At 49.1% G+C, this 24,838-nt stretch overlaps 2 protein-coding genes across 2 annotated transcripts in view; both read left to right on the top strand.

Annotated features, from left to right (window-relative positions):
* RHEB (Ras homolog, mTORC1 binding) overlaps window positions 1-4,573 on the top strand; it is a 40,705-nt gene extending 36,132 nt beyond the window's left edge. Inside the window, exon 8 of the mRNA XM_032181222.1 lies at window positions 3,257-4,573. Coding sequence (XP_032037113.1) covers window positions 3,257-3,349 — 93 coding nt within the window. The 3' untranslated portion in view covers window positions 3,350-4,573. The remainder of the gene's footprint in view (window positions 1-3,256) is intronic.
* A 4,923-nt stretch (window positions 4,574-9,496) lies between these two features.
* Window positions 9,497-15,809, top strand: CRYGN (crystallin gamma N). The gene is made up of 4 exons (XM_032183368.1): window positions 9,497-9,517; window positions 9,945-10,193; window positions 11,492-11,637; window positions 15,674-15,809. The coding sequence occupies exons 1-4, from the start codon at window positions 9,497-9,499 to the stop codon at window positions 15,807-15,809; spliced, it is 552 nt and encodes a 183-aa protein (XP_032039259.1).
* The last annotated feature ends 9,029 nt before the right edge of the window (window positions 15,810-24,838 follow it).

Genomic DNA, 24,838 nt, shown 5'->3' with positions numbered 1-24,838 from the left:
GTGTCTGCTGGGCTAACTTAGGAGCTTCGACCCTAAAAAGTGGAATTCCCTACTTCGTTCCTCCTAAGTCATAGTGTAGTACTTCTTAATCCCAGTACAATAAATGACAATGCTCTGAAATACAACCAGAATCCAAATTGGTCCTTAAATCCAGCTGAAGCTGGAAGCCAACTTTTACTGGAAGAACTTAGGGAGTAACAAGCATCCAAGTGTGTCCATCCAGTTGCCTAAAATTCATTAGGTGGACTTACTCGAGAAAGGGGAAAGAAGTAGCAAAAATTAAGAGCAAAAGCTCTCTTAAAAATGAACTGCTTGGACACTACTCTTCAAAAAGAAGTAATTTTATCTTCACCAAGCTCAGAAGCTGCAGTGCTGGGTGTATGCTTCAGAGAGATGTGGGATCGCAGCCTCCCCACGCCCCTCAGGGATCTGGAACGCTCACCTGGGAGGGTGTTTGGGCTGGCAAAGGACTGGGGAGGAAAACAAATCTTCCTCACCTGACTATTGTTCCAGTTCCTTTGCCCAGTTCTGTGCCAAGAACAACTAGGAGCACGAGCAGTGGAGAATTTCCTCTTTAAAATAATAGAACGGGTGCGTATCTGAAAAACTCAGCCCAACAAAGGCCGAGCTGACGGTGGCAGCTGTGGGCTGGGTTTTGGTGCTTGGACCTTCCTGCGCTGGCTCCTGGCAGCACGTTCCTGACTTGGGCAGCAAGAATTCACCTCCTGGGCTGTCCGCTCCTTCCATACCACGGGACACACCTGCAGAAGCGGTTGAGCAGTGAGCGAGTGTCTCTTGCACAGGCCAAGGTGCTAAGCTCCCTAGGCAGCGTGCGTTGCCCAGGCTGACACCGCTCTGCTTCCTCCAGGGAGGAAGCCAGATGGCTTTCTGTAGGCTGGATGTGCCCCGCGCTCTGGAATTGGACCATATGGAGGCAGATGCATATGAAGCCTGGCTGCATTCTTCATTCCTTGTTACAAAACAGTTTCCTGCATTGTTTGAAAAGCTCCTTCTAAAATCCTGCAGTGTGTTTGGGCTGAATTGCAAGGCGCTGCGGGTTAACTGGAGGACAGTGATTAAACCTGCTCAGTGAATGTGCATTTTCTGGGAAATGAATTAACAAACCCAGTGAACTCCTACATCTCAGTGCCTCCAACAGCACGGCTTCGACAAAGAATGTGCAGGGATATAAAGAACTTGTGCATTAAAATAAAAGCATTGAAAATATCAGCTGTAAGTAAAGACACATCGGTGCAGTGTATTTGTAAATCAGTACAGCACCTATTGTGGACTAAGGGAAACTGCTCAGTACTGGAACCAGTTTGATAGCAACTGGAGTCCTGTCCTTGGCTTTCCTAGAGTCTGATTTGCCCAGGAAATGCGTTGTGCTGGGGTGGACTAATGAGCCACTTGTGCTAGGTTCTGTTTGGATTGCAGAGAAACCTCATTATAGGGAGGAATAATCTATCTCCAGCTGATCAGGTATTTTAAATAGTTCCAGAGATGATACTGTGCACAACTGGTATTAATCTGGGAAACTGTAAAATTCAGTCTAATCTCATTAAGAATGCTTCAAGATTGTTTGGAGCCAGTTTAGTCAATGGGTTTAATTTGGAAATGATCCAGTTAAGAATTATATCCTGTGGAGGCAGAAAAACATCTGTCAGGCCAAAACACATGGTCGTAAATCACAGGCTGCTCTTCTGCATGCTGATTAAAAACAAACAAACACGCTTGAAACTTCAAGTGGCATGTATGGGATGGTCAGGAACCAATTCCAAACTGGAGACGTGTGCTGAAGTCCTGATCATAAAGTGAATCTTCAGCTTGGAAATACCATAGTGAAGGAAAGGACTTCAGCAGCATGTTTGACTGCTACATGGATTTCTTCTTAAAACTACTTACAGGCAGTCTCAGGGGGGTGTTGGCTGTTGTAGTTTTAGTTCCTGTTTTTTCTGCCAGAGGCTTACATACAGTTTTGAAAGCCTTAAAACCGAGTGCATCCCGGAAAGACCAGATTTATGGTGTGAGGTATTTATTGCAGTGCTTGCGATGTTGTCCCAGGCACCTTTCTATACCCATCTTTCAGTATTTTTTTGTTCGTTTGTTTTGCTTTAAATATACGTATACTTAAGCAAATTCTTCCACAGAACCTCCTGAATCACTCAGGCACTCTGGCATCCTTTCTTAGTCTCTCTGATTCCATTAAACATATTTTCATTCTGGCTTTCCATGCAAAAATTTTTAACTGGTACTCTCTAGCATCCGCATGACAGGGGAGGTGTTGCCCTTCAGAGCCCATGCACACAGTTTCATTACCTGAGAAGAGCAGAGCCTTTTTCACCAGCCTGTGTGCTAAATGTGGATGGAGGAGACTCAGCACAGGCCAGACCAAGGGGAGTTGTTAACAGAAGGTGACTCCTACTCCAAGAGTATTTGCTGCCTTCCCTCTGAAGGGGAGCAGAGGGATGGATGGTGCCTGTGTGCTTCAGAGTCTGCGGAGAGACTGCATAGTCCTTTGTTCCATATGGTGTAAACTGGGGTGTTTGTGTGAGCCCGATCGTGTTAGCAATACTTATCTTATAGTCCCAGCTCTTTAAAATATAAAAACCCCTTTTGTACTCGGAAAGACTTCCTTGAAGAACAGTGGTTAATATTAAACAGTGGCTAGTTTGGCTTGCGTTTCCCTTTGTGGTCTTGCACCATGTCAAATACCATTGTTAACTATAGATGAGAGCATCACGGGGGTGTGGAGGGACTTGGCTCTTCTCACAGATGAAGAATATTAAAGTAACCCTCACACTGGGGTGTGCAAAGTCAGTGCATTGAGCTGAAAAATCTGCCTTGTTCTGTAGTTACTCAGAATCTTAAAGTTTACGTGGGGGAAATGAATTGGTTTGTTCTCTGGAGAAGCAAAGCATCGAAATCTTCAATGCTGTTGGTCATTCAGAGCAAATTTATTATTTAAATACTTAACTTTAAGTCTGCTCTATGTCTTATTAGCTTGCCGTTGAGTATGGCTCAGTTTAAGCTTTTTCTCTCTGCAGTGATAGAGAAAATAGTTGAGGATTGTTGTGGAGAAGGGTTTTACATTGTTCTTCCAAAAGTGCATGTTCAAAATTGAAATGACCCTGTTTTCCCTCTCATTTGGGAATGTGCATTTATCTGTTGGTATAGCCAGTGAAACCACCAAGATTTTTGTTTCAGTGTCTGGTAGTTTCCTCTTACCTACTAATCTTGTTCTCTCTCTTTGCAGACTGCCGTTGATGTTTTTAAGAGGATAATTTTGGAGGCAGAAAAAATCGATGGGGCAGCTTCACAAGGGAAGTCTTCATGCTCAGTAATGTAATTCCACTGCAAAATCTGAAAACACTGGGAATACATTCTACCTGAAGAAGCAAAACTGCCCATTATCTTTAAGGATAAACTATGCTTCTTTTTTTTTTTTTTTTTTAATTTTATTTTTATTTTTTTCTTCTGTTAACCTGAAAGATAAACAGTTGGTTTGGAGCCTTTCCCTTCAGATTATGTTAAACTCTGACTCCTGTGCAAATGGCTTCACTTCCATTTTCAAATTTTAAGCAATCATATTTTCAATTTATATATTGTATTTCTTAATATTATGACCAAGAATTTTACTGGCATTAATTTTTCAGTGTAGTTTGTTGGTTAGAATAATCATCAAAATTGATGCATATTGTTACACTACTATTAACTAGGCTTGGATATCAGTGTTTCTTTGTGTTAAATGTATACTTGTAAATAAAATAGCTGCAAACCTTAATGTTCTGTTCATAATTTTTTGTTAGTTGCCCCATGTCAGCTTGCTTTTATGAGAAATGTTCACCTACTGGCCTTAAGAGGAAGTGTGGGATCCTTGGAACCAATGGATTGACTCTTGCTTAGGCAATCCCAACCATTTTTTTTTTGCTACTAGAACTCCAGGGTGGCCAAATAGCTCAGCTGTATTTTGTGCCCGTTGATGGAAAGGAGATGCAAGGGGACACCTTGGTCTGATGTGGAAGGGAAGACTTGGATTTATGGCAGCCAACCCACGCTGTTTTTTTTTTTTTTCCTTTGTGTAACTGTAAGAGCTGTGGAGGAAAGGGCACGCAGCTGTCCCAAGGAACAGGCCAGTACACACCTGCACTGCAGACTGCTCCCGTCGCCTTGTAACTAGGAGCACTTTCAGGATGGAGTGGATTTATCCAGGTTACCCGTGTAGACTTGCTAAGGAAACAAAAATGTCACTTAAAATAAATTGCACGTCTTGAACAAATTGATGTGAGTTGTTTATCGTGCATTTCTCTACTTGTGCATCCAGAGAGGTGGGTGGTCTCCTGGCACCTGGCCTTTCACTCTGCCAGTCCCACTGCAGCTCTGGACTGCTTCGCCTAACCACTTGTGAGCTTTTGCTGGGCTTTTGGACTCGGGGCTTGACAAGCCTTAAAACCTTAAGTCTGGAAACAAACGAATTCAACTATGTATTTAAAAAATGTGCAGTTGACCTACTTTGTATAGAAGAAGATGCTGATTTAAGGGAATGTTTTATTAAAGGAAGTGTTTTCTCATGCATTTGTGTCCATTGAAAACTTTTGATTCCTGGCAGGAATAAAATGGAAGGGAAACTTGCAAGGTTTTTGCAACCCGAAGTAGCTTTTGCATTTCATTCTGTTTTAAATGATGCAAATGGAGAAAGTCTCATCTCTTTCTTGTACAGTGGTTACCTATTGAGTAAATTGTCTGAACTCCACGTATGAGATTAACTGGCTTCCTGGACAAAAAGGTTTCTGAAAGCTCATTTCTGTTACCTAAGTTCTCATACCCTTACAGAAGTTGAACTTGTACTGTACATGGTAGACCACAGCAGTTCAGCACCATCAGTGTGCTCATTCGGGGACAACAACACATGCTTTCATTTCAGAACCAGGCTGATATGGGGCTGTGCAGCAGGTTTCCTTCACAAGAAGCCAAAACCAAGGTAGTTTGGCTGGTAATGAAGTTGTAGAGCATTCAGAAAATGGTTTTCAGTGGAGCTCAGGGTCAACATGCGTCTGTTTTCTATCATCCTTCATTGCCTGATCCTGAAACGATTTCTTGCCCAGCCAGTGTCTTTGGCATTGCATTCAGGACACGGTATCAGGGGAGTTACAAATTCCCTTGATTATTGATATGTGGCTTGAAATAGGCAATTTTGGTAACTGACTTGCCCCATATGTTGGCATCAAAAGGTGGAAGTTGGAGTACCAGACACCTCAAGCATTCCGTATACTAATTAAAAAATAATAATAATAATGCCTACGTGCGCTCATAATCTCTGAAGCCTGAAAAGTTGCTGCATTAAAGCCTTAGCAGCCAGCACGCTTAAAGCCTTGCAGGGTGTGGATGAGGAAATGTGCAACTTGATGGTCTTGAGATAACAAAGGCCCTACTTTCAGTGGTGAAGCTTTTCAGGGGAGACCAAATGCCGAGGCAGGTTCTCTGGATTATTTGCAAAGAGAACTTCCAAGAAGTCATTTTACCTAAGAGCTGAAAAAAAAATGCATCTAACATAGATTGTTTTCTTTGTCCTATGGCTGGCTCATGCGGTAAGCCACCTGCTGAGGACTGTCATAAATGGTGCACGGGTTAAAAGGTAAATCACGAAGGCAATGACAAGTTCTCTGGCCTGGGCTAGAAGAAGATTGGTGCACACTTAATGGGGCCCAGCCTTATTCTTCTGGGATGGTCACTGGCAAGGGTGGATGTGCAAAGATCCTTTTCCTGGGGAGGAAATGAGAAAATTTTAACTTCCATAAGTCAAGTGCTGAATAAAAACTGGAAGTGGAAAGGGTGGTCTTATGCCATCACCCTACTGCGTGCTTTCACCTTTTTTAAAAGAAATGTGCTGCCTTAGACCTTTGTTGGTACAGAAGTTGTGCTGCTGCCCCATGCCGGTGTTACGGGCACTGATCCACCCAGGCTTGCTGGGCTTAGGTCGCTAATTAGCGCCGCTGTGCTGCGGCCTCCCGAGAAGGGGAAATCAACAGGATCTAATTAGTCCTTATGTAATCAGTACGGCTCATCTTCGGAGCATGCTGCTAAGGCTGGCTAATCTTCACAACCTCGTCTAATAAGGTCAAAATGACTCCCCCTTGGCAGCTGGGGGCCCTGCGGCAGATGTCCTTCACGCACTGGCACGGAGGAGCCGTGGCTGAGCTGGGCCTGGTGCTCGGTGTCCTCGGAGGCCCAGCTGCTTCTGCTGTGTCCTGTTCCCTTGTGAAACAAAATGGAAACTGAAGGGATTTCACCAAAAACCTGGGACTTTCTGATATCTTCCAAAATGAGATCTAAGGCCCAGCTTGGTCCACTCGGTTTTGTGGCCCTGCTTGCTGAGATGTGCGGTGAGCTGAACTAATACTGATCCCTGGGCAGACTTTTACTTACAATAAGTCCTTGCTTATTTTTTCAATATCCATCTCTAAAATACAGCTAAAAAATACGTGGCTTAATCCAACCAGCAGGTGCCCACTGTGAGGCACGGGGCTGTTTTTCACAGTGGGATGCTGGCCAGGTCTGAGCCATGATCCTGCTGCAGAGTTTGCGCAGGCATTAGGAGGTTTTTTGGAGTCTGTACTTCTATGTGGTGACACGGGGTGTGGCATGGACACGTAGTAGGTCACCAGGAGCAACCTGGGCTGGTGGGAAGTGTCCTTGCCCATGGCAGGGGGGTGGAACGAGATGGTCTTTAAGGTCCCTTCCAACCCAAACCATTCCGTGAGTCTGTGTCATGGGAGAGGCACCCTTGTGGAGATGTTGCTGAGGTTACATCTTGGTGCATCTGCAATGAAAAACGCATGTAGGTGGCTGTGTAGCGGGTGAAGCCCTATCTAATCAGCTAGAAGTACCTCTTATTGAGGTACGTGGAGACATCTGTGAGTTGTTAAGCTTTTGAAAGCAGTCAGATACAGAAATGTACAGGGCCTGGTCTTACACTGCTTTGCAGATACCCAAAGCTCTTCCAGAAGCCGGAGCAGGGCCCTGTCAGAGGGTGTGAGGCAGCTTCTTGGCTGTTGCTCACCTAATTGCTGTCTGCATGGAGTCACACTGCCCGTATGAGGTGCCTCTGAGCACGGCCTAACGCTAATCCTGTGCCCATAAACATTCCTGTTGGCGTTTGCTGGGTCACCCCTAAAGCTTTGCCTGCAAGAGTCACACCCCACTCTCTTAAGGACATTTCTTTGTCAGGGGAGGAGCAAGGTTGGCTTCTCCCCCCTTTACCTCAGGTATTCCAGCAGGATCTTCTCAGCGCCACGTAACGCAGCAGATCGTCATGGACCCATCGCTGTCTGCTGAGCAGCAGGGAAAAATCCCCACAAAAAGCCCATAAAACACCCTGTCAGAGCAATGTGGTGTGTCATGGCTGTGTTTGGGGCACTGCCCGGCCTGGGCTCGTTTCTGCCGTGCTCACGGCCTGGTCCTGAGGTGGGACATGGGGATGAGAGAGGGACTGCCGGAGAGATGGTCCTGGGTGGTTGTGTGGGGGCTGGTAGCACGGCCACATCTACTTCTGTGGTAAAATAACGCTCCTTGGGCAAAATTTCTGCTCAGGCCCCAGCCAGGTGGGGTCAGAGAAGATGTCCGTCAGCCCGGTGTCCTGTCATGCCAACAGTGTTGGCCTGGAGGGGACAATGAGAAGACAATGTCCCCAAGTCCACAGCCAGCCACCAGCCAAAGGGCCTTCAGCATCAGGGAAGGGGCTCTGTGATAACCACAGGCTCTGTGATAGCCACAAGGGATTTTTCTTTGAGTTTCTTGGTGAGCTTTTGTGAACAGCTGGCAACAGCAGTGTCCCATGGCACCAAGCCCTTCCCTCCTGTGTCCCCAGCAGAGCCGTGGGGGCTCCTGGGACACCTGGGGACAGGCTGGCTGGGCACTGTTTTACCACAGAAGTATTATTTTTTCCCCATTTTTTCCTTTTTTTTTTTTTTTTTTTTTTTAGCTCCTTATTTTTTCATATCTTTAATGTGCTTTCTCGAAGAAATAGGAAAAAAAGCAGTCGCGCCCTCTTTCCGTCTCCTTAAATAGCTTCCCAACCTGCTGGGCAGCTTCTAACAAACTTAACAGCTGGGCTGGAGCCTCGGGACATCCAGTCCCTGCAGATTTAATTACAGCTCGCACCTTAGGAGACACGGGGAAAATCCCACCGTGAGACAGGGCCAGGGGAAACCCGGCTTCATGGTTAGTTTGCTTTCGTGGTTATTTTGGGGTCCTGTCAGCAGTGAGCCTTGTAGGTCTTCCTCTCCGCTCACCGGAGAGCTGATGGAAACAGCTGCAACCATTTTGATAAGGGCACGGTTTGGTGGGGTTTGTTTCTTTGTTAATTAGCCATTTCTTCATTATTTCTTGGGCATGGAAACGTGAGCAGCTTTCCTGCCCCCTTTCCTGTGGCAGCGAGGCAGGTTTGCTTGGGTTGGCCGAAGGATGCACGCGGAGGGGTGGGAACAACCCGCCAGGCAGGGAGTTTTGGGGACAGATTCGAAGCATCCACCCCGTGGGGTTTGTGGGCTGGGGCTTTCCCTGGCTTTTTGTCCTCAGAAGTCAGTTAATGGATGTTTTTGTCCCTTGGGCCCAACCCCTGCCCCAACAGGGCCACCCAGAGCAGGGTGCCCAGGTCCATGGCCAGGCGGCTTTTGGAGCTCTCCAAGGAGGAGACCCCACAGCCTCTGGGCTGCCTGGGCCAGGGCTCTGAGGTGGTGTTTGAGGTGCCAGATGTAGAACACCTATGGTGACAAAGCCATAATTGCAGTTCTTTGGGAAATATTAATTTATGGTCAATGGTATTGCTTAAAAATCCCTCTTATCCTGCCTTATATATGCCTTTTGAAAGATGAAACTCATGAAAACAATGATCGTGAGGAACACGAGTGAGCTTGTGAGCCCAGCCGCTGTGTTTCGGAGATGAGGTCCGTGGTGTTCAGAGATGCCATTTAACGGGGCTGGAAGGTCGACCAAGAAACCATTTCTCTGATGGATGGAGCGCAACGTGCTGCTGGCGAGGAGTCTTCCAAGGACATCTGCCACACATCAGTAGTGGGGAAATGCTCTGGGAAAAAGCAGCAGCCATCTGGTAAAGAAACAGCCATGCTTCGAGTGGCTTCACTCTCCTTATTTTCTTGTTGTCTGCTCTGTATAAGAATAAAATAAAAAAAAAGAAAGAAATCCTTCAAAAAGGAGCAGTAAATGCACACCGCTAATTGACTGAAGCCCTGCCAAGCAAATCTTTTGTTAAATCGTCTGCCTGAAATCAAAACCCCGCACTCAGCAGGTCCCAGTACCTCCAGTTCTGCCTACTAAGCACGGCCGCGCAAAGCCCCGGCTCCTGCCGCTTTGTCCCAAAGCCCTCGCGACAGCAGCCCCGGCTGCCCCCGCTGCTATATAGCGGGGTGGCCGACGGCTCCGTGGTTTTGGTTTTTGGCTTCCCCTTTTTATGGTCTTGGAGAGCAGCCAGCAGAAAATGTCTCAGTACTCAGGAAAAGTGAGTAAAACCCAACCGCTCGGCCCTCGCCCGGGTTTCTGTGGGGTGAAGGTAGGGACTGGGATGACGTCCCCCATGGCACGGGTTTGGTAGAAGGGATGGGGAGGGTGCAGGGAAAGGAGCCGCGTTTGAGAGCGGAGCTTCCTGTTTAAACATTCCTGCTGGAAATATGTGGGGGAGAGAGAAGTGCCGTGCACGCGGGATGCGCTGCCTTCCCAGAAAAACAAACACAGCTTGTAAAAAAAAAAAAAAAAAAAAAAAAAAAAAAAAAGCCGGGGATGGTTGCGTGCATGCTCCTCTTGGGAAGTGGCTAAAAAACAAACCGACCCCGAAATGATGCGTCTGTGAGAGGCTCCTGTCGGCTTGACATCGGGGCCTGGCTGTGCCCTGCTCCTCACCACCGTGCCCTTCTCCTTCCCCACCCCAGATCACTTTCTACGAAGGGAAATGCTTCACGGGCAGGAGGCTGGACATCTGCGGGACCTGCTGCAGCTTCCAGGACCGAGGGTTCCTCAACCGGGTCAACTCCATCTGCGTCCAGAGCGGGGCTTGGGTCTGCTTTGCCCACCCCAACCTCCGCGGGCAGCAGTACGTGCTGGAGCACGGCGAGTACCCCCACTTCCATCACTGGAACAGCCGCGGCGACCGCCTGGGCTCCTGCCGGCCTGTGGGGATGGTGAGTGGCCACCCACGGCTTGGCTGAGAGCTTACGTGGCGTGGATGAAGCCTTGGAGGGGATGGAGATGCCACAGGGCACCAAATGCAATGGCCTCAATGGGAATGGGGTTACAAATGTGGTTTGCAGATGAGGTGGGGACGTCCTGATGGCACCGTGCGCCTTTTTCACCTGGGTTGCTGCGGGATGCTCAAGGTGGAGGCTCAGTAATGGGGCAAACGGGGGCCCAGAAGCTCAGCCCCAGGGGTTTCCCAAGCTGGACCCATGGGGCAGCTGCTCCAGGTGGATTTTATCTGAATTCTCTGCTATTGAAAAAAAAAAAATCTCAATAATTCCAGGCTACCACCGATTTTTTCCCCCAAAGAGAGAGCCCTCCCCTCAGGAAGCTTTTAAAAGCACCACCTGGAGGAAGGCATAATTGGAAAGATAGAAAAGCAGCCAAGAGAAGTGAAGCTGGGTTCCTTCTCCCTTTCTGATTCTCCCAGCCCTCGGGACCCCCCGGGCAACCACCCAGACCACCCGGGCCTGGAGGGGTTCCTTGCTGGCCACTTTATGGGCACCTCCTTCCCAAAGCACCCCAGGGCATGGCTCGCCGCTCCTGCTGCTGGTCCCTACACGAAGGGATCCTTCCCGGGGCCCAGAGCCAGAGCAGGGGGTGCTCCTCCCCTCCTGGCCCCCTCTTTTCCCCCGCTGGATGTCCGTGAGCGCTTTCAGCAGCGCGGATTCCCGGAGGAATGTTTGCTCGGGCGCCGTATCCGCTCGCCTGCTGTGGGGTTTGGCACCGCAGCCCGGCCATTCCGTGCCTCGGCGTGGTTTATAGGAAGCACACGTTTAGGTATTCCCTGAATTCGGCTTCAGAAAGCCCTTTCAGCTCGCTCTGCCCCCCCTGAACCTAGGCAGCGAGCTCTCCCCGGAGGATTTCACCTCATTTCACCCCCACAGGCTCACGTAGCGATGCCGCTGTGAAGGTTTCCCTTCCTGTTCCCTGTTTCACTTCTCTTCTTCAAGAAAGGCACAGCGGAACCACAGATTCCTAATTAATTAGCTGGGGGAAACATTATGACATCTTTTTTTTTTTTTGGGGGGGGGATTCACAGGGAAGAGGTGGGCTGCGGCTGCAGCTCGATGTGGCCAGGAGGTGGCACGAGGTTATGGCACGAGTTTTTTTTTCCCCCTGTTTCCACCCCAAAACACCCTCCCCTCTTTATCTCGCAGGAGCTGGGGGAACAACAAACCGTGGGTTGATTGGGTTTGGGTTTGGTTTGGTTTTTGGCTGACTCCACTCCCTCTGCCCCCAGCATGGCGAGCACTACAGAATGGAAATATTCGAGGGGAGCCGGTTCAGCGGCCGCAGCCTGGAGCTGACTGAGGACTGCGCCTCACTGCAGGGGCAGGGCTGGGACAAGCCCTTCGTCAACGCCATCAAGGTGTACGGCGACGGCGCGTGAGTACCCACGGGGTCCCTTCCCACGTGCCCTACAGGGCCAGCATCAGGGCGAGGGATGCGGCTGCAAAGGAGCCAGCGGGGGAAAACCTGTTGGTGCTGGAGGAGTGTGGGGGAGCCTGAAAGTGTCAGTCAAGGTTTAAAGATGAAATTTGGCGACTCTAATAGTGATTTTGGCGACTCCAATATTGAGTGTGGAATGAGAGCTGCTGCAAAGGGCATGATTTTTGCAGGGTGAAAGGCTACAAGAGCTCTGGGATACCTTGAAGGTGCATGAAACTTCAAACTCGATCTTCTCTTCTCTTCTCTTCTCTTCTCTTCTCTTCTCTTCTCTTCTCTTCTCTTCTCTTCTCTTCTCTTCTCTTCTCTTCTCTTCTCTTCTCTTCTCTTCTCTTCTCTTCTCTTCTCTTCTCTTCTCTTCTCTTCTCTTCTCTCTTCTCTTTTTCTCGTTTCCCTTCCCTTCCCTTCCCTTCCCTTCCCTTCCCTTCCCTTCCCTTCCCTTCCCTTCCCTTCCCTTCCCTTCCCTTCCCTTCCCTTCCCTTCCCTTCCCTTCCCTTCCCTTCCCTTCCCTTCCCTTCCCTTCCCTTCCCTTTTTCTTTCTTCTTCTCTCTTTATCTCTCTTTTTCTCTCTTTCTCTCTTTCTATCTCTATCTCTCTTTCTCCCTCCCTCTCTCCTTCCCTTCCTTATTTCTTGAGCTCACTGGGGACCCAGTTAGCCCTGAGCATTTGAAGCAGAAGTCATTTGAGCAGTGGGGGAGAACCAGCACCATAAAGCCAAGAGAGAGCCCACGAGTGTGCTAAGTGTTGTAGGACCACTCATTTACCATGTCTCTTTCGGACGGACCACATAAACCCAGATGTCCCCAGAGGTGCTGCAGCTCTGCGGGGTGCTGGTGAAGTCCTGCTTTGGCCATTTGGAGAGCAGAGGAGATGCAGTCATGAGAAACGAGGCGAATTTCAGCCGCAGGCTCTTTCCAGCTCATCCCCAGACCACAAGCAGGTCTGTATCACCCTGCGCATCCAGGAACAACATAAAGCAGGGCTCCTCTGAGCTCCCAGCAGTGCCCAAACCTCACTCCAATGTTTTTTCCCTCCTTGTTGCATGACGTTGGTTGGATGCAGAAATATTTTCTTCCCCTCCAAAGCCCGCGGATGGTGCCACGTGCCATGAAAATGCTGCTTGCTGCTCTCATGGGGGTGGCCGTGCCTGTGGGAAGTGATGATGGAGAGGATGGAGAGGCAGGAACGGAGAAACGCCCGCCTTCAGCATTGTGTGGGACTGAGGGTGCTGGCACCTTCCCTGCTTTCCCTTTGGGGCTGGGGACACGGGAACAGAAACGGTGCTGGTGCAGCTTTTGGGGTGATGCTGGGAACGAGAGATCTTCTCTGGGGCACTCGGAGATGTTGCTGCCTCCGTGGGAGCTTGGCAGTTTGATGGCAAGTGGCCTCGTGCTTCCCACCTGCAGGGGATGGCTTGGAAATCACAGCTTTAAAAAGCTGAATTTGTTTTACGGTCTGGGAGAGAACGCCTAAAAAAAAGGGCTTTTCTGAACGGTAGCGACATAACCTGGAGAAACCAAACCAAACTTTTATTCTGCCCGAATCCCACACGGGGAAGGATGGAGCCCCACTGCTCAATCAGAGCTGAACCTGCGGCACCCACCGGGCTCTGACACCCAACCCATCGGCCGGCCTCAGAGCAAGCAAAGGAAGAGATTTCAGGAAGAGCTGGGTCAGCAAACCGCAGGTTTTTGGTTTCCTCCTGAGGCCGAGAGGCTGAAATTCCCAGGTTTGTGGTCCATGTGTGGGTACAGCGAGCGAGAAACAGCCCTTCCGAGCAGGCAACCCCAAGCCATGGGCTGCAGTGTAAACACCTCGTGGACTTCATCACAGCCGAGTGTTCCTGGTGCTAATTACCGAGGCCCTTCAGACAGGACAGGGTGATTTTTAGTAGCCACGATGATTTTGGGGTGAAGCAGTGAGTTTCCACCAACGCCTGTGTCTTTTCCTCTGCCCCCATCACCCCTGCTCTTCTCGGTGTCCCTCCCCGGCCACGAGCAGCCAGGTCTCCTGCAGCCAAGGCCCTGCTGGATTTTCAGCACGAGCAGCTGGGTTTGGCTGATGGGGATCCACATGAGGTTCATTCCAGCGTCCTCTGGGTTTACGGGCTAATGAAACGCAGCACGGAGATGCTGGGGGTTGTGTGCTCTGTGCCTGGATCCGCTCGGCCCTGCTGGGCTCCAGGACGGGATCGTCTCCTTTCTGGGCTGACCGACTCCATTGCTTTGGTTGCTGATGTTCTGGGAGAACGTAAATTTTAGGGAATAGAGGAAGAGCTAAGTACAAGTCCTCACTCATCACCTTGCACTGCCAATACGCTTCAATCCCATCCTTCTGTTCTTCTGTTTCGCTGCCTTTCCCTAAGCAGGGGGCTCCCCAAACCGCTGGGCTCTCACCAGAGCAGGTCGTGCTCTCCGCTTCCATCTGCCCCAGGGCCTGCTCAGCTGCTCCACTGACCCCGTGGACACGTGAACCATGGGCCTGGAGAGAAACACGGAGGTTCTGGGGCTATGATGGGCTGCTCTAGCCCTACGTTGTTCCCTGGGGTCCCTCCGTTGCTGAATGGGATGGGGTAGAAAAGGAAGAAAGCCAGGCGTGCCTTATGAATAAGGCAGGGGTGTGTTCAGAGGAGAATGATGATGGTGTGAATTGTTCTTAATTAAGCTGAAGAGCTGAGTACCTTCTCTGAAGGGTCAGATACTGAGGGTGCACGTGGCCTCAGGGCACCCTGCCGGTACGCGAGCAGTGGGCAGCCTCCAAGGAAAGCCTGAGGACGACTTCGCAGTTCTGCTTCAGATAGAAACTGGCCTCAAAAAGTGCCAAAAAATGAACTTGGTTGTTTGTAGGGAACGCTCAGGAGCCAGCTGTCTCGGCTGGGCACATTTTGGTGATGCAGGACCACCGGGACCGCATGGGTGGGTGCCCTCCAGAAGTGCAAAATAAATCCAGACGTGTCCCAGAGTCTGTGGGGTGGCTCAACCAAATGCTCTAAGCTTTTTCTATTTGTTTTTCTTTTTTTTTTTCTTTTTTTTTTTTTTTTGATTATGCTCATGGATGGCTGGTTTTATAAACAACATTTTTTTCCTAAGGGCTGCAGCTTTCAGCTCTGGGTCAGACTGATCCGAGCTCAGCAGCTGTTGTCTGACCCTGGAGGCTCAGCAGTCACTAGCCCGTGCAGGACTTAAAGGAGTTTTCTCCCTGGAAATCCCACATGCAGTAGGTCCTAACCAAGATGTCACAGCTGAATGTCTGGCAAGAGATCGACCACAAAAACCAAATGATTTGGAAGATTAACCTGCTCCCTGTTAGGAAACGTCAGAGAGAATTCCTAGGAAAAAGAGAAATGATTGAGCGTGGCTAGAGACATGGTTCCCATCACAGCTAGAGAGGCAGCTCAAGGAGGTAGGATTTATTTCCAGTGCAGCAGGAAGGATATTTCTCCTTACAGTCCCAAATTTGTTTACCCAGGGGTTGAGGGGCCTTTTGGGGTGCACCCCAGGAATTTTTTCTTGTCCTGCTTTTAGGAATTCTTCAGACTTGCCTTGCTTCTGGCCCCTGAAGTTTGGTTTTATGATTTAAAATGTAAATTGATTAGATTTTGGGGGGGACTGGTGTCCTTCTTTAGCGCTGAATGCTGTGAATTTGTTTCTGTCGTGTCTGGTGAAGATCAGATTTGTCACATCTCACTCTGCTCCTGCACAAACACACAATTCCTACAGCAATCAGAAAGGGGAAAGGTCTGGCGCCAGGCTTTGTTGCTGCTGTAACCCAAACCAACTTCTGCCCAAGCTGGCCACGGGGTGACTGCCAGGCTGTGCTGGAAACTCTTCTGGGGGCTTTCTGTGTGCTGAATGGGGCTGTGGGGCCTGGTGGTTTGCAGCACGGAAGCCCCTAAATGCAGCTGCATTTGCAGTGGCCAAGCCCAGCTTGCACAGTGGGGTTGTAGGGCCGCAGGTAACCGTCCTGTTCTGCTCAGGTGGGTGCTGTACGAGGAGCCCAACTATCGAGGCCGCATGTACGTGGTGGAGCGGGGCGAGTTCAGCAGCTTCAGAGTGTGGCAGGCGTGCAGCTCAAGCGTCCAGTCCGTCAGGAGAGTCGTCAACTACGTCTAGCTGAGCTCTCACCCCACCACTGAGGCCGGGCATCGCCCCCTTCCTGCCATCTGGGCCGAGGAATAAATCGTTCAACATCAGCTTTTGGCTCTAAGCACATTTTTTTTCCCGTCAATTGTATGAGTTCAGGAGGGAACGGGCTTGCAACCTTTCTAAGCTTGAGTTACGCGCTGGGATTTCATTCTCCATGGTGCAGAGATCTATAGGGAGGACACGGGGTGATGGCACAGGTTTCCTTCCAGAAGTGGTGGTGGCAAGGAGACCTGGAGAAACCTCAAAACACACTCCCAGTGTGGTTCTGCTCTGAGCTGTGCTTGTTCTGTCCCATCCAGGGCCACCACGCGCTGGACCCAGCCGGCTCCTGATGCCTGGAGGGGGTCAGGGTGCTGCACACACACGCTGTGATCCGTCAGAGGGGTGCGAGCTGCTCGTGCCATGAGGGGACACACGTGAGGCTCGTGCCCCGATCTGATGGACCTACGGGGCCTGTCTGAGTGCCAGGAGCTGGTCCTGGTTCGAAGGCGATGGAAATAATTCCTCCTGACTTACTCTGAGCTTAGATCAGCTGAAAACCATATCAAAACCAGCTTCCAAATAAAATAAAAACATTTTAGGGGGGGCAGCAAAGCATGCAGTGTGCCCGCATAGGTCACATATGTGTTAAGGGGGTATGGAAACAGCTTAAAAAACCTACAGAGTGACTCTACCAACAGTTCAGCTGACATTTCCCTCAGCAGCAACACAGGCAGTGATGTCCCCCGATGGACAACAGCTCCAGACTGTGCTGGCCATGTCCTGGGTGGCTTTCATTGACACACGGTCCGCTGGGACCCTAAAAATGTTGAAGCATCCTTGATGGATTGCAAGGTATTTCTGGGTCGGAAAAGAAGGCAGGGAAATGATTCATTCATTGAGTAGGATGCACAAACGTACAACTCATGCATCAACTCTTGCGTACTTCATTTTCTTTTAATTAAATGCAGCTTATGAAAGATTTTAGGAGTTCTTCCAGGATTAGCATTGCTCTTGCTTCGTGAAAGCTCTAATCGGCTCCCGAGTTCATATGAAAAGTTAATATTCAGTCACACACGGTGCTCTTTGTTGTGACCTTCCGGACAGTAATCTGTTAAAAAAAACAACACAAATGTGCTCCCAAAGAAAGACGGGCATTGAACTGTGAGTAGCTTTAAAGGAGTTTCATTCATGGGAAGCAGAAACAAAGGGTTTTAAAGAAGCCCTACCAGGAATCCCAGATGCTCTGTGTGGCTGGAGGACAAAAGCAAGGAAAATAACGAGGAACCATCCAAACCAGCCACCCCAATTCCCCCGAGAGCAGCGGTCTAAGACCAGAAATCCGCACACCTGGGTTTCTCCACACTTGGCTGTCCTGCTGAAGCTGGGTCAGACCTGAGAAACCCTGGGGAGCTGAGCTGTACGGATTCCAGATTGCGGTGGCTCAGCCCTTAGGGGGGAGCACGGCCATCCCTCCCCTTCCTTAATGCATGTATGGGACCGTGCATGTACACACAGATGTACAGCCCCACTTGGCCATACAGGCACTGCGTGCAGGTCCACTCCTTCTAAACATTTCAAATTCAGGTTTTTTATGGGTTTGGGTGGGTTACTACTCATTATTTACACTGCGGAGGAAGCCAGGAGCCCCAGCCCTGGGCTGAACCCTGCTAGGGTTAAAAACAGAGAAGAAGCAGCCTGGTTAAGCCGTGCGGTTGCGTGTAACCAGCGCTTAGCTACCTAGAGCATGCCTTACACATGTCCGTGCTACGCCTCCAGACCACACGCTCATCACTTATTAACACGTGAGATCCCATTTACGAGCACCCTCCCAGCGCAAGGAGCCAGCCTCATGGGAACACTTCATTGAAAACCATCCTCCGTACGTAGAAGCGTTGTATCACTGGCAGCTGGCAGCGGGGAAATGAGTTTTTCCTGTTGTTTTTTTTTTTTTGGTTTGAAAGCTAAATGTGGTGGACACGAGCCTGGTGGTGCTGCAGAACGTGCACTGCGTTGGCAGCGGGGGGATGCAGCTCGCCTTCCCTCCTCCTCCTTGCTAAATCTGCACTTGTTTAAAGGACAGAGCGTACGGATCCCATGTGCACGCTGGCGGTTAGGGTGGTGGCTGTTCTTAAGATTACTGCCATTGCTCGGGTATGAAACGGCCTGATTTGTGTGGTTGAGCTCGGTGACAGAAGTGCCAGCCCTCTGGGAAGTGGATGTGAGATCGTGGAGCAGAGCTCCGAGCCGCACGGCGTTAAACTGCACGGCTGAACGAGCTCTGCTACGTGCACCCAGGCAGCAAGCAAAGGATTAAGTAAATTGGAAAGCGTCCTACAAAATGCCAGGGTGAAACAAAGATTCAGAAAAAAAAAAATGAACAAAAGGGACAAGTTATTAATTACAAGAGAGGGAACTAAATGAAATCAGCTCCATCTGGAAAGCCAGGAAAGCCCTAATAATCAGCATTACTGGGCTTGGCCAGGCTGCTGCAGTGTAATATTCAGAATAACTTTGAATTACATCTGGCCCCAAAGCAAGTAGCTCCTGCCAGAATGCCTTTATACACGAATGTCCTTTCTCTGTAGCTGGATAATGTGGGAATTTGATGGAATATCTTTTGCAAATGAATCTGTGGAAGACATCTGCACAGCTACAGCGCTTCTGCATTGCTACATTACCCAGCGCATGGAGAGACCCTCCTGTGCTTTCTTTTCTCTTCCTCCAGAGCCACTTCTCTGGACCAGGTAGCAATGAATTCACTCTTCCATGTCTGCTAGAGCTGTTTTCTTGGTGGACAGGTATTCTGGCTCCCATGCAAAGTCTGGTTTTAGCTTTCTCTTCCCTGTTGTGTTCAGGTTAAGGAGAAGCTGCCTGGGGTGAAACCAGGTTTGGCTTGGGGATTTTCATTCCATGGGCTCAGACTATTGCCCAGGAGTAAATCTGACGGAGCTGAGAAGCCCTTGAGGCGGATGATATCTGTGTGCCTGATGTGGTCAGCATCCTCAGCATCACAAATGGCAATTCCTAACCCCCCTGATCTATCGGAGAGGTTAAAGCCAGCTTAATCAACCTCCAGTGACAGGGACTCCTGTAGGGGCTGTGGCTTGGTGTCCTCTTGATCCAAAAGTTCCATATCAGCCATCATTCAATCAGTAGAGGAGCTGCAATAACAGTTTTGAGCCGTTCCCATACAACTGGTGACAAATTGGTGACAACGAAGGAAACCAAACACACCCACATGGAAGAAAGCGTGGAAAAGGACAGGAGGGTTTTAGTTTTCCATGGAGGGACAGAAACAGGGAGGAGCAAACGGGAACGCCGTGTTTTCCACGGACGGCTGACCGTCTTGATGTGGTTTGGCACAAATCCATTTGTAACCGAGTCAAGCTGCCCTGCTTCAAGTGTGCTGGCACGTGGAGGGATGCATCAGTGTTCGCAGTCAAATTGCGCGTGGAGGAAACCCGAAATCATACTGAAATGGTTAATGTCGATTCCTTCTTTAAATAGGATGATCTCCAGTGGGTTGTGGTAAGGCTGCGCTTGGGGTAGGCATTCACACCTGCACTCACACCATCCAAAATGCACTAACGCCTTCCCCTCTGTTGGAAGGGATGGCTTTATGTGATCCTGCTAGGGCAGCACAGGGTCTGGGACACTGAAGGATCAGTCACTGATCACCCCTGAAAAGGTGTCTGTGCCATCGTCCTCTTCCTCGCGTGCCTTCATGAAGGCAGCCACCACCAAAAGAAGTCTTTACCCTCTCCGTGAATGATTTCTCTATGTTCTGTGTGCCACGGGGCACCAGCACATAACCGAGCCTGCCCCGACACGGTGACGTGCCTGCCTCTCCAGGCTCCGTTCCGCTTTGCAGGGTGGGATGAACATAAATCCTGGGCGTAAATCATCCTCCAGCTTTCGCAGTGAGAAAGCACCGTGTGGTCCCGTCCACACGCAGAGCTGACCGGCTCAGCTATGCGAGCGCAGCAGCTGTTCCAGTAATGTAAGTGGGAACCAAAACTGCTGAGATTTGCAGAGCTTTATGTGGTTGTCATTGGTTTTCTTGGCTGGTAATGCAAGAAGAAAATAATAACATTTGAGTCATCTGAACCTACAATAATAATAATAATAATAACAGGATTCCAAAGGTTTTATTTTGTGTGTATCCTGCTATTATTGACTTGTCCTTTGAAATTATTTTTCTGAGAATAATAATAATAATAGAGCTTCTTTTTTTCAACTGGGGGCTGGGGCCAGATTCATTTATCTTCTACCTTTAAAAGAAAGAGAGAAAAAAAAAAAAAAAGTAGGCAAACACCATTCTGGCTTCTGGAATTTATCGTTTCAGTTCAGGTCTTACTACAGAGCTGGCAATCTGCATTTCACAGGTTTCAGACGTCTTTTTCTATAATTTATTAATAAGAGCTATATAACAGTCAGCTCCCTTGACAATAAAAGATGACATGCCCCATCAGAAACAGGGACTTCCACAGCACTGGAAAACCTTCTGACTGCATTGACTGATTCTCCTTTTCAGCTGCATTCAGGCAACACAGGTTTGGAGACAAAAAAAAAAAAAAAGAAAGTCTGGTAAGGATCCAAAAACTCTGTAACAGACCCCCAGGCCTGGGATTTGTCTAATAGATTGCTATTAAAGAGTTCTTTGGCTGGAAAGAAATACCAGACAGAGTTTCCCTTGTTCCAGTTCTTGGGGTATTTTTCTTTTTCCTTTTTCTTTCCTTTTTTTTTTTTTTTTTTTCTTTTTTCTTTTTTTCCTTTTAAATTGGCATCTGAATATTCAGGTCAAACTTACAGTCAAGATGTTGGAAGGTCAAGGGGAGGGCAGAGGTTACCAGATTCTCAAAGCTTGCACTGATTTCTTACAGAAGGTGCTCTTTCCCCACGACCTAGTTCGAAGGAATGGTAATCGTAAGAATAATACCACTAACAATAATAATAAAAACAGTCAAATCAGTGATTTTTCCATTTGGGTCCAAATCAGCTTTTGAAAGAAGGAGCAGATGCTTTAGCTTGTATGGAAAAGACTCAAAACTGTCTCGGGAGACTCCAGCCTCAGTCCTTTTGCAGTTCTTGACTTTTGCTGGGTGCAGCAGCGGCGGGGAAGCTCTGATTTCCCAGCCCCAAAGTGCGATTACCCAACGCTGAAGGCAGGCAGTGCCAATTACCATCAATTAAGGCAGTCCCGGAGCTGTGTGCTGGCTAACGCAGCCGGTCCCAGAGGGCCACAGCCTGGCGCAGGGCTCTGGTGCAGAGCTGGCTCATCGAGCAAGCCACGTAGCACTATCGAGTTTGTTTAGCCCGACTGCACTGATTTACGGCTGCCAAATAGCTGGCCAACACTGCGCATACGTTCCTATATGGTTAAAGATTGTTCTTCACATTTCCATTCCCCTGCAGGAGCTCCGAGGCTGCATAGTTCAGCAGTGCCACAGAAAAGTAGCTATTGTTTTTATCATTTCAGTGGTTTTGTTGTGAAATCCACGCTTGAGGGGGGAGGAAAGTCCCAGAGCAGCTGACCAAGGTAAACAGCATCTTCTCCGTCCTCATCCTTTCCTCCTGCCCCTTTCTGGGCTACTGTAAATTCCTGGGAAATCAACTCTGTGCTCAATACATCGAGCACTCACGTCAACCTGCGCAGAGCTCTGATTTCTTGTAGATGATACATCAAATTTAAGGTTGAAAGTGAATCAAGGCCACTGGTTTGAGCAGCTTCTTCTTGGCTTCACCGCCACGGATATCAGAATGAGCACCTTCCTCATCAGCAAAGGGCAATGGAAACCACAGCCAAATTTAGAGAGGGAGAGGAAGAATATATTCCCTAAGCTTAATACCCTTAGCTAATGTAGCCATGGCTTCATCAAAGTCAGCTGTAGGTAAAACTGGGCTCTGACTCTGCTGCTGCCTCGTTGCACGTCCAGGCCTAAGGGGGATGCGAGGGGTTAACAGCACAACTGCTGGTCTCCTCTGTATTTATCTGCATGGCCATAAGTAATGCATATTTTGTGCAATTGCATCCAAAATGCACAGATCTGTGAGAGGAGATGGATCACTTACAGAGCAGAACAGGAAGAGCCCGCAGCTGTCTTCCAACAGCTCGCAGTGGTTATTTCCTAGGTCCTAGTGCCGTTCCCAGCATTTCCTGAGGCTCAAACACTTAATCAGCACGATTATCATCACACAAAAGCTGCCAGAGAGTTTGATTTGCACATTTATTTTATTTATTTATTATTTTTTTTTTACTAAACGAATAACCTTTCCAAAACCCCGCGATGCCTGAGCCTCTGTCATAATTCTTCTGAATTTTGGATGCCTTTCCTGCCTGTTTGGGGTTTGGCGCCGGAGCAGAGAGGTGTAATAAGAAAAGTTATTCACAGGAGAGCGTCAGGCAGAGCAGGCAGCTCGGCCTGACTTCGCTAAGGCCTCATCCTCCTGGGGCTGAAGCCTGGCCGTGGCGTGAGCAGATGCAGCAGCTCCGATTGCGTTCGGGGGGAACTGAATCTGCTCGGGGTATGGCAGGGATTTGTGTTTCGGACAAGCAGATGTTTCGCCAAAGTGGTGCGAGCCGCAGGGAGCCATGCTGGGCCCATCCGTGCCTTTCTTGGGGTGCTCAAGGCCCGATTCTCTGACATCCTGCCCTGCCTAGGCTGCAGAAGGGTCCTGCTGGCTCGACGAGGGCTGGGAGTTATGGGGTTGTCTCAGCAGTGCCCTAAAAGCACCTCTGTGGGAGCAGTGACAAACGACAACCATGTTTTGAGGCCCAGCGTTAGGCCGGGGAGGACCAGCCGGGCCTCCACCAGCAGCACCCCCAGGCTTCGTGCTCACCCCTGCCCATGCTCTGCAGGTACAGACAGAGCTGCCATAAAGGCTCCACGAGGCACATTTAAGCTCCTGTGCTTTTTTTCTTTCTTTCCATTTGTGCTTGAATGTCACCAGAACACAGCACGGAGCCTCCTAAGGAGCCCAGGGTCCTCTCCCTCCCTTTACAGCCTTGGTTCTTGGCTTCTCCCCCGAATCACAAAATGTCCCTTGCCCTGCAGCCAACTCGCTGCTCTTTCTTCTGTTTCTTCTCCACTTCTCTCCCTCTTTCTCCTAAATAGTTGGCAGGAGGCCCTTTCTTTCATAACTTCCAGTCATTTTTGCCAGGTGACCCTGTGAGTAATCTCCCCCAACAAATAAGCAAAGGCCTGCTTGAAAGACCACTCTGGGCAGAAAGCACATTCCTCTTCCGACCCCCTTCATTATCCACCCCATTGGACCTCTCAGGCAAACAACACGAAACCGAGTTCACCCACATACCCAGGCCGACATAGCTCTGTGGCACACACACTCACTTTTAATTTCCCACCCCGGTGGATGGCTCTGGGAAGAATTTAACCTCTTGAGGCCAGAAAAGAGGCAGCAGAAGACGACTTAATGGCTGCAGTGAGCCACACGCCATGCTCCATAAAGCGGAACGGCAATTGACTTTATTCCCCGGGGCTGCGCCCACCGATTTGTATTTTTTATATTTTTGGTCAAGTTTCACCCAACTGGCTTTTTAAATGTCACGGTTTATATCCTAGATGAATCTCGCCTGCGAGTGTCGTTGCTAAGACAGACCATATTGTGGCATCAATTTTTAATCAGGCTGTTCCCTCCAACTCAACAGGGAGTTCTGCCTGAGATCTGCTGGCGGTATAAATCAAGGAGTTGTGCTGTTAGCATTTTTTATTACTCACTCCATGCCTCTGCATGAGCAAGAAGGACGATAAAAGGAGAAAAGAGGAATTTAATGGAAAAAAAAATAGCTAAATATCGCATCCTTTCTGATGGGATCTGTCTACCTCACACCCGTGAAAGTGCAAACAGCTCCAGACCTCCTTGAAATTCAGTTTGTTTTTAATCCCAGCCCTTAGATGCTTGAGTTTGCTGATATTTGCCTGGCGAGAAGCTGGATGGCACGTGTGGGCTGCAGGACTCAGCAAACTGCTCCTCCGTGCTCCTGGCCATCGTGCCTCTGGCCATGTGGCGTTGATATCCACTCCGTTCTGTAGGACAAAAAGCACTGCGGATCTCCCGGCCCCACCTAACCCTCTGCATTGGCCATGGTTCAAGTCCACCCAGAGTGTATCAGTGCATTGTTTTTGTGGGCAGCTGGAAAACCTCAGGAATGAATGGAAACAGACGGCCGCGGACCAGCTAAATTGCACTCTTGCCTCCCGACAGCAAAGGACTCCAGCGGGGGTGCCTTTTTGTAAAAAAAAAAAAGGCTAAAATGAACACTGGTAGAGGAGGAAAAAAGGAGAACAGCGATGAGGAAAGGTTTATTCACCAAGCAAACCGTGGGGATGTTTGGGAAGTGAAAGCAGACTGACATCCCACTACCTGTCATGCTGTTAGCAGCGCACGGTGTTGAGCTTCCTTGTGGTACCCTGCAGCTGCCATTCTGTGTCCCCTCAGCACAACACCAGCCACCACCTCACCAGTCCTTCACACCCTCTTTAGGACACTGAAGTGAGGTTTTGCTTGGGCCTGGTGAGGCTGCAGCAGCATGTGCCAGCTCTCCTCAGCCTGACAGCAATAAGAAAAGGAGACAAAACGTGTTCACTGGTGAGCCCAGAGAGCTCAAGTCATGTATGAAGTTACTGCTGGTGGCCAGAGGTTGAGGCTGTTGCAGTGCAGTTTCCCTACACAAACCTATATTAGGTCAGCTAGAAGTAAAATCAAGCCCTAAGGGCAAGAGTACTTGAAAACACGGTGCTGTATTTGTTGTAGGTGAAAAAGAAAATGCACCTTCTAATTAAAATATATGTGCCCCAAAAGAGTAGGTGCATCATGTGAAGATTTTCCCTGTGAAACCAACTGGGATGCTGCATTCGAGCGGCTCACACTGCAGAGGTGCTAGTAAATCCTAGTAAAAAAAAAATAAAAATAAATAAATTAAAAAAAAAAAAGCCTCCTGGAACAAGATTGCAATTCCTGCTGTACTGGGGTCAGGAGCAGGGCTGGCCGCGAAG

This window comes from Aythya fuligula, chromosome 2 (genome assembly GCF_009819795.1).
Source record: "Aythya fuligula isolate bAytFul2 chromosome 2, bAytFul2.pri, whole genome shotgun sequence".
Classification (NCBI taxonomy): Eukaryota; Metazoa; Chordata; class Aves; order Anseriformes; family Anatidae; genus Aythya; species Aythya fuligula.
Note: the sequence above shows the minus strand (reverse complement) of the source record. Positions and strands in the feature narration are given on the sequence as shown.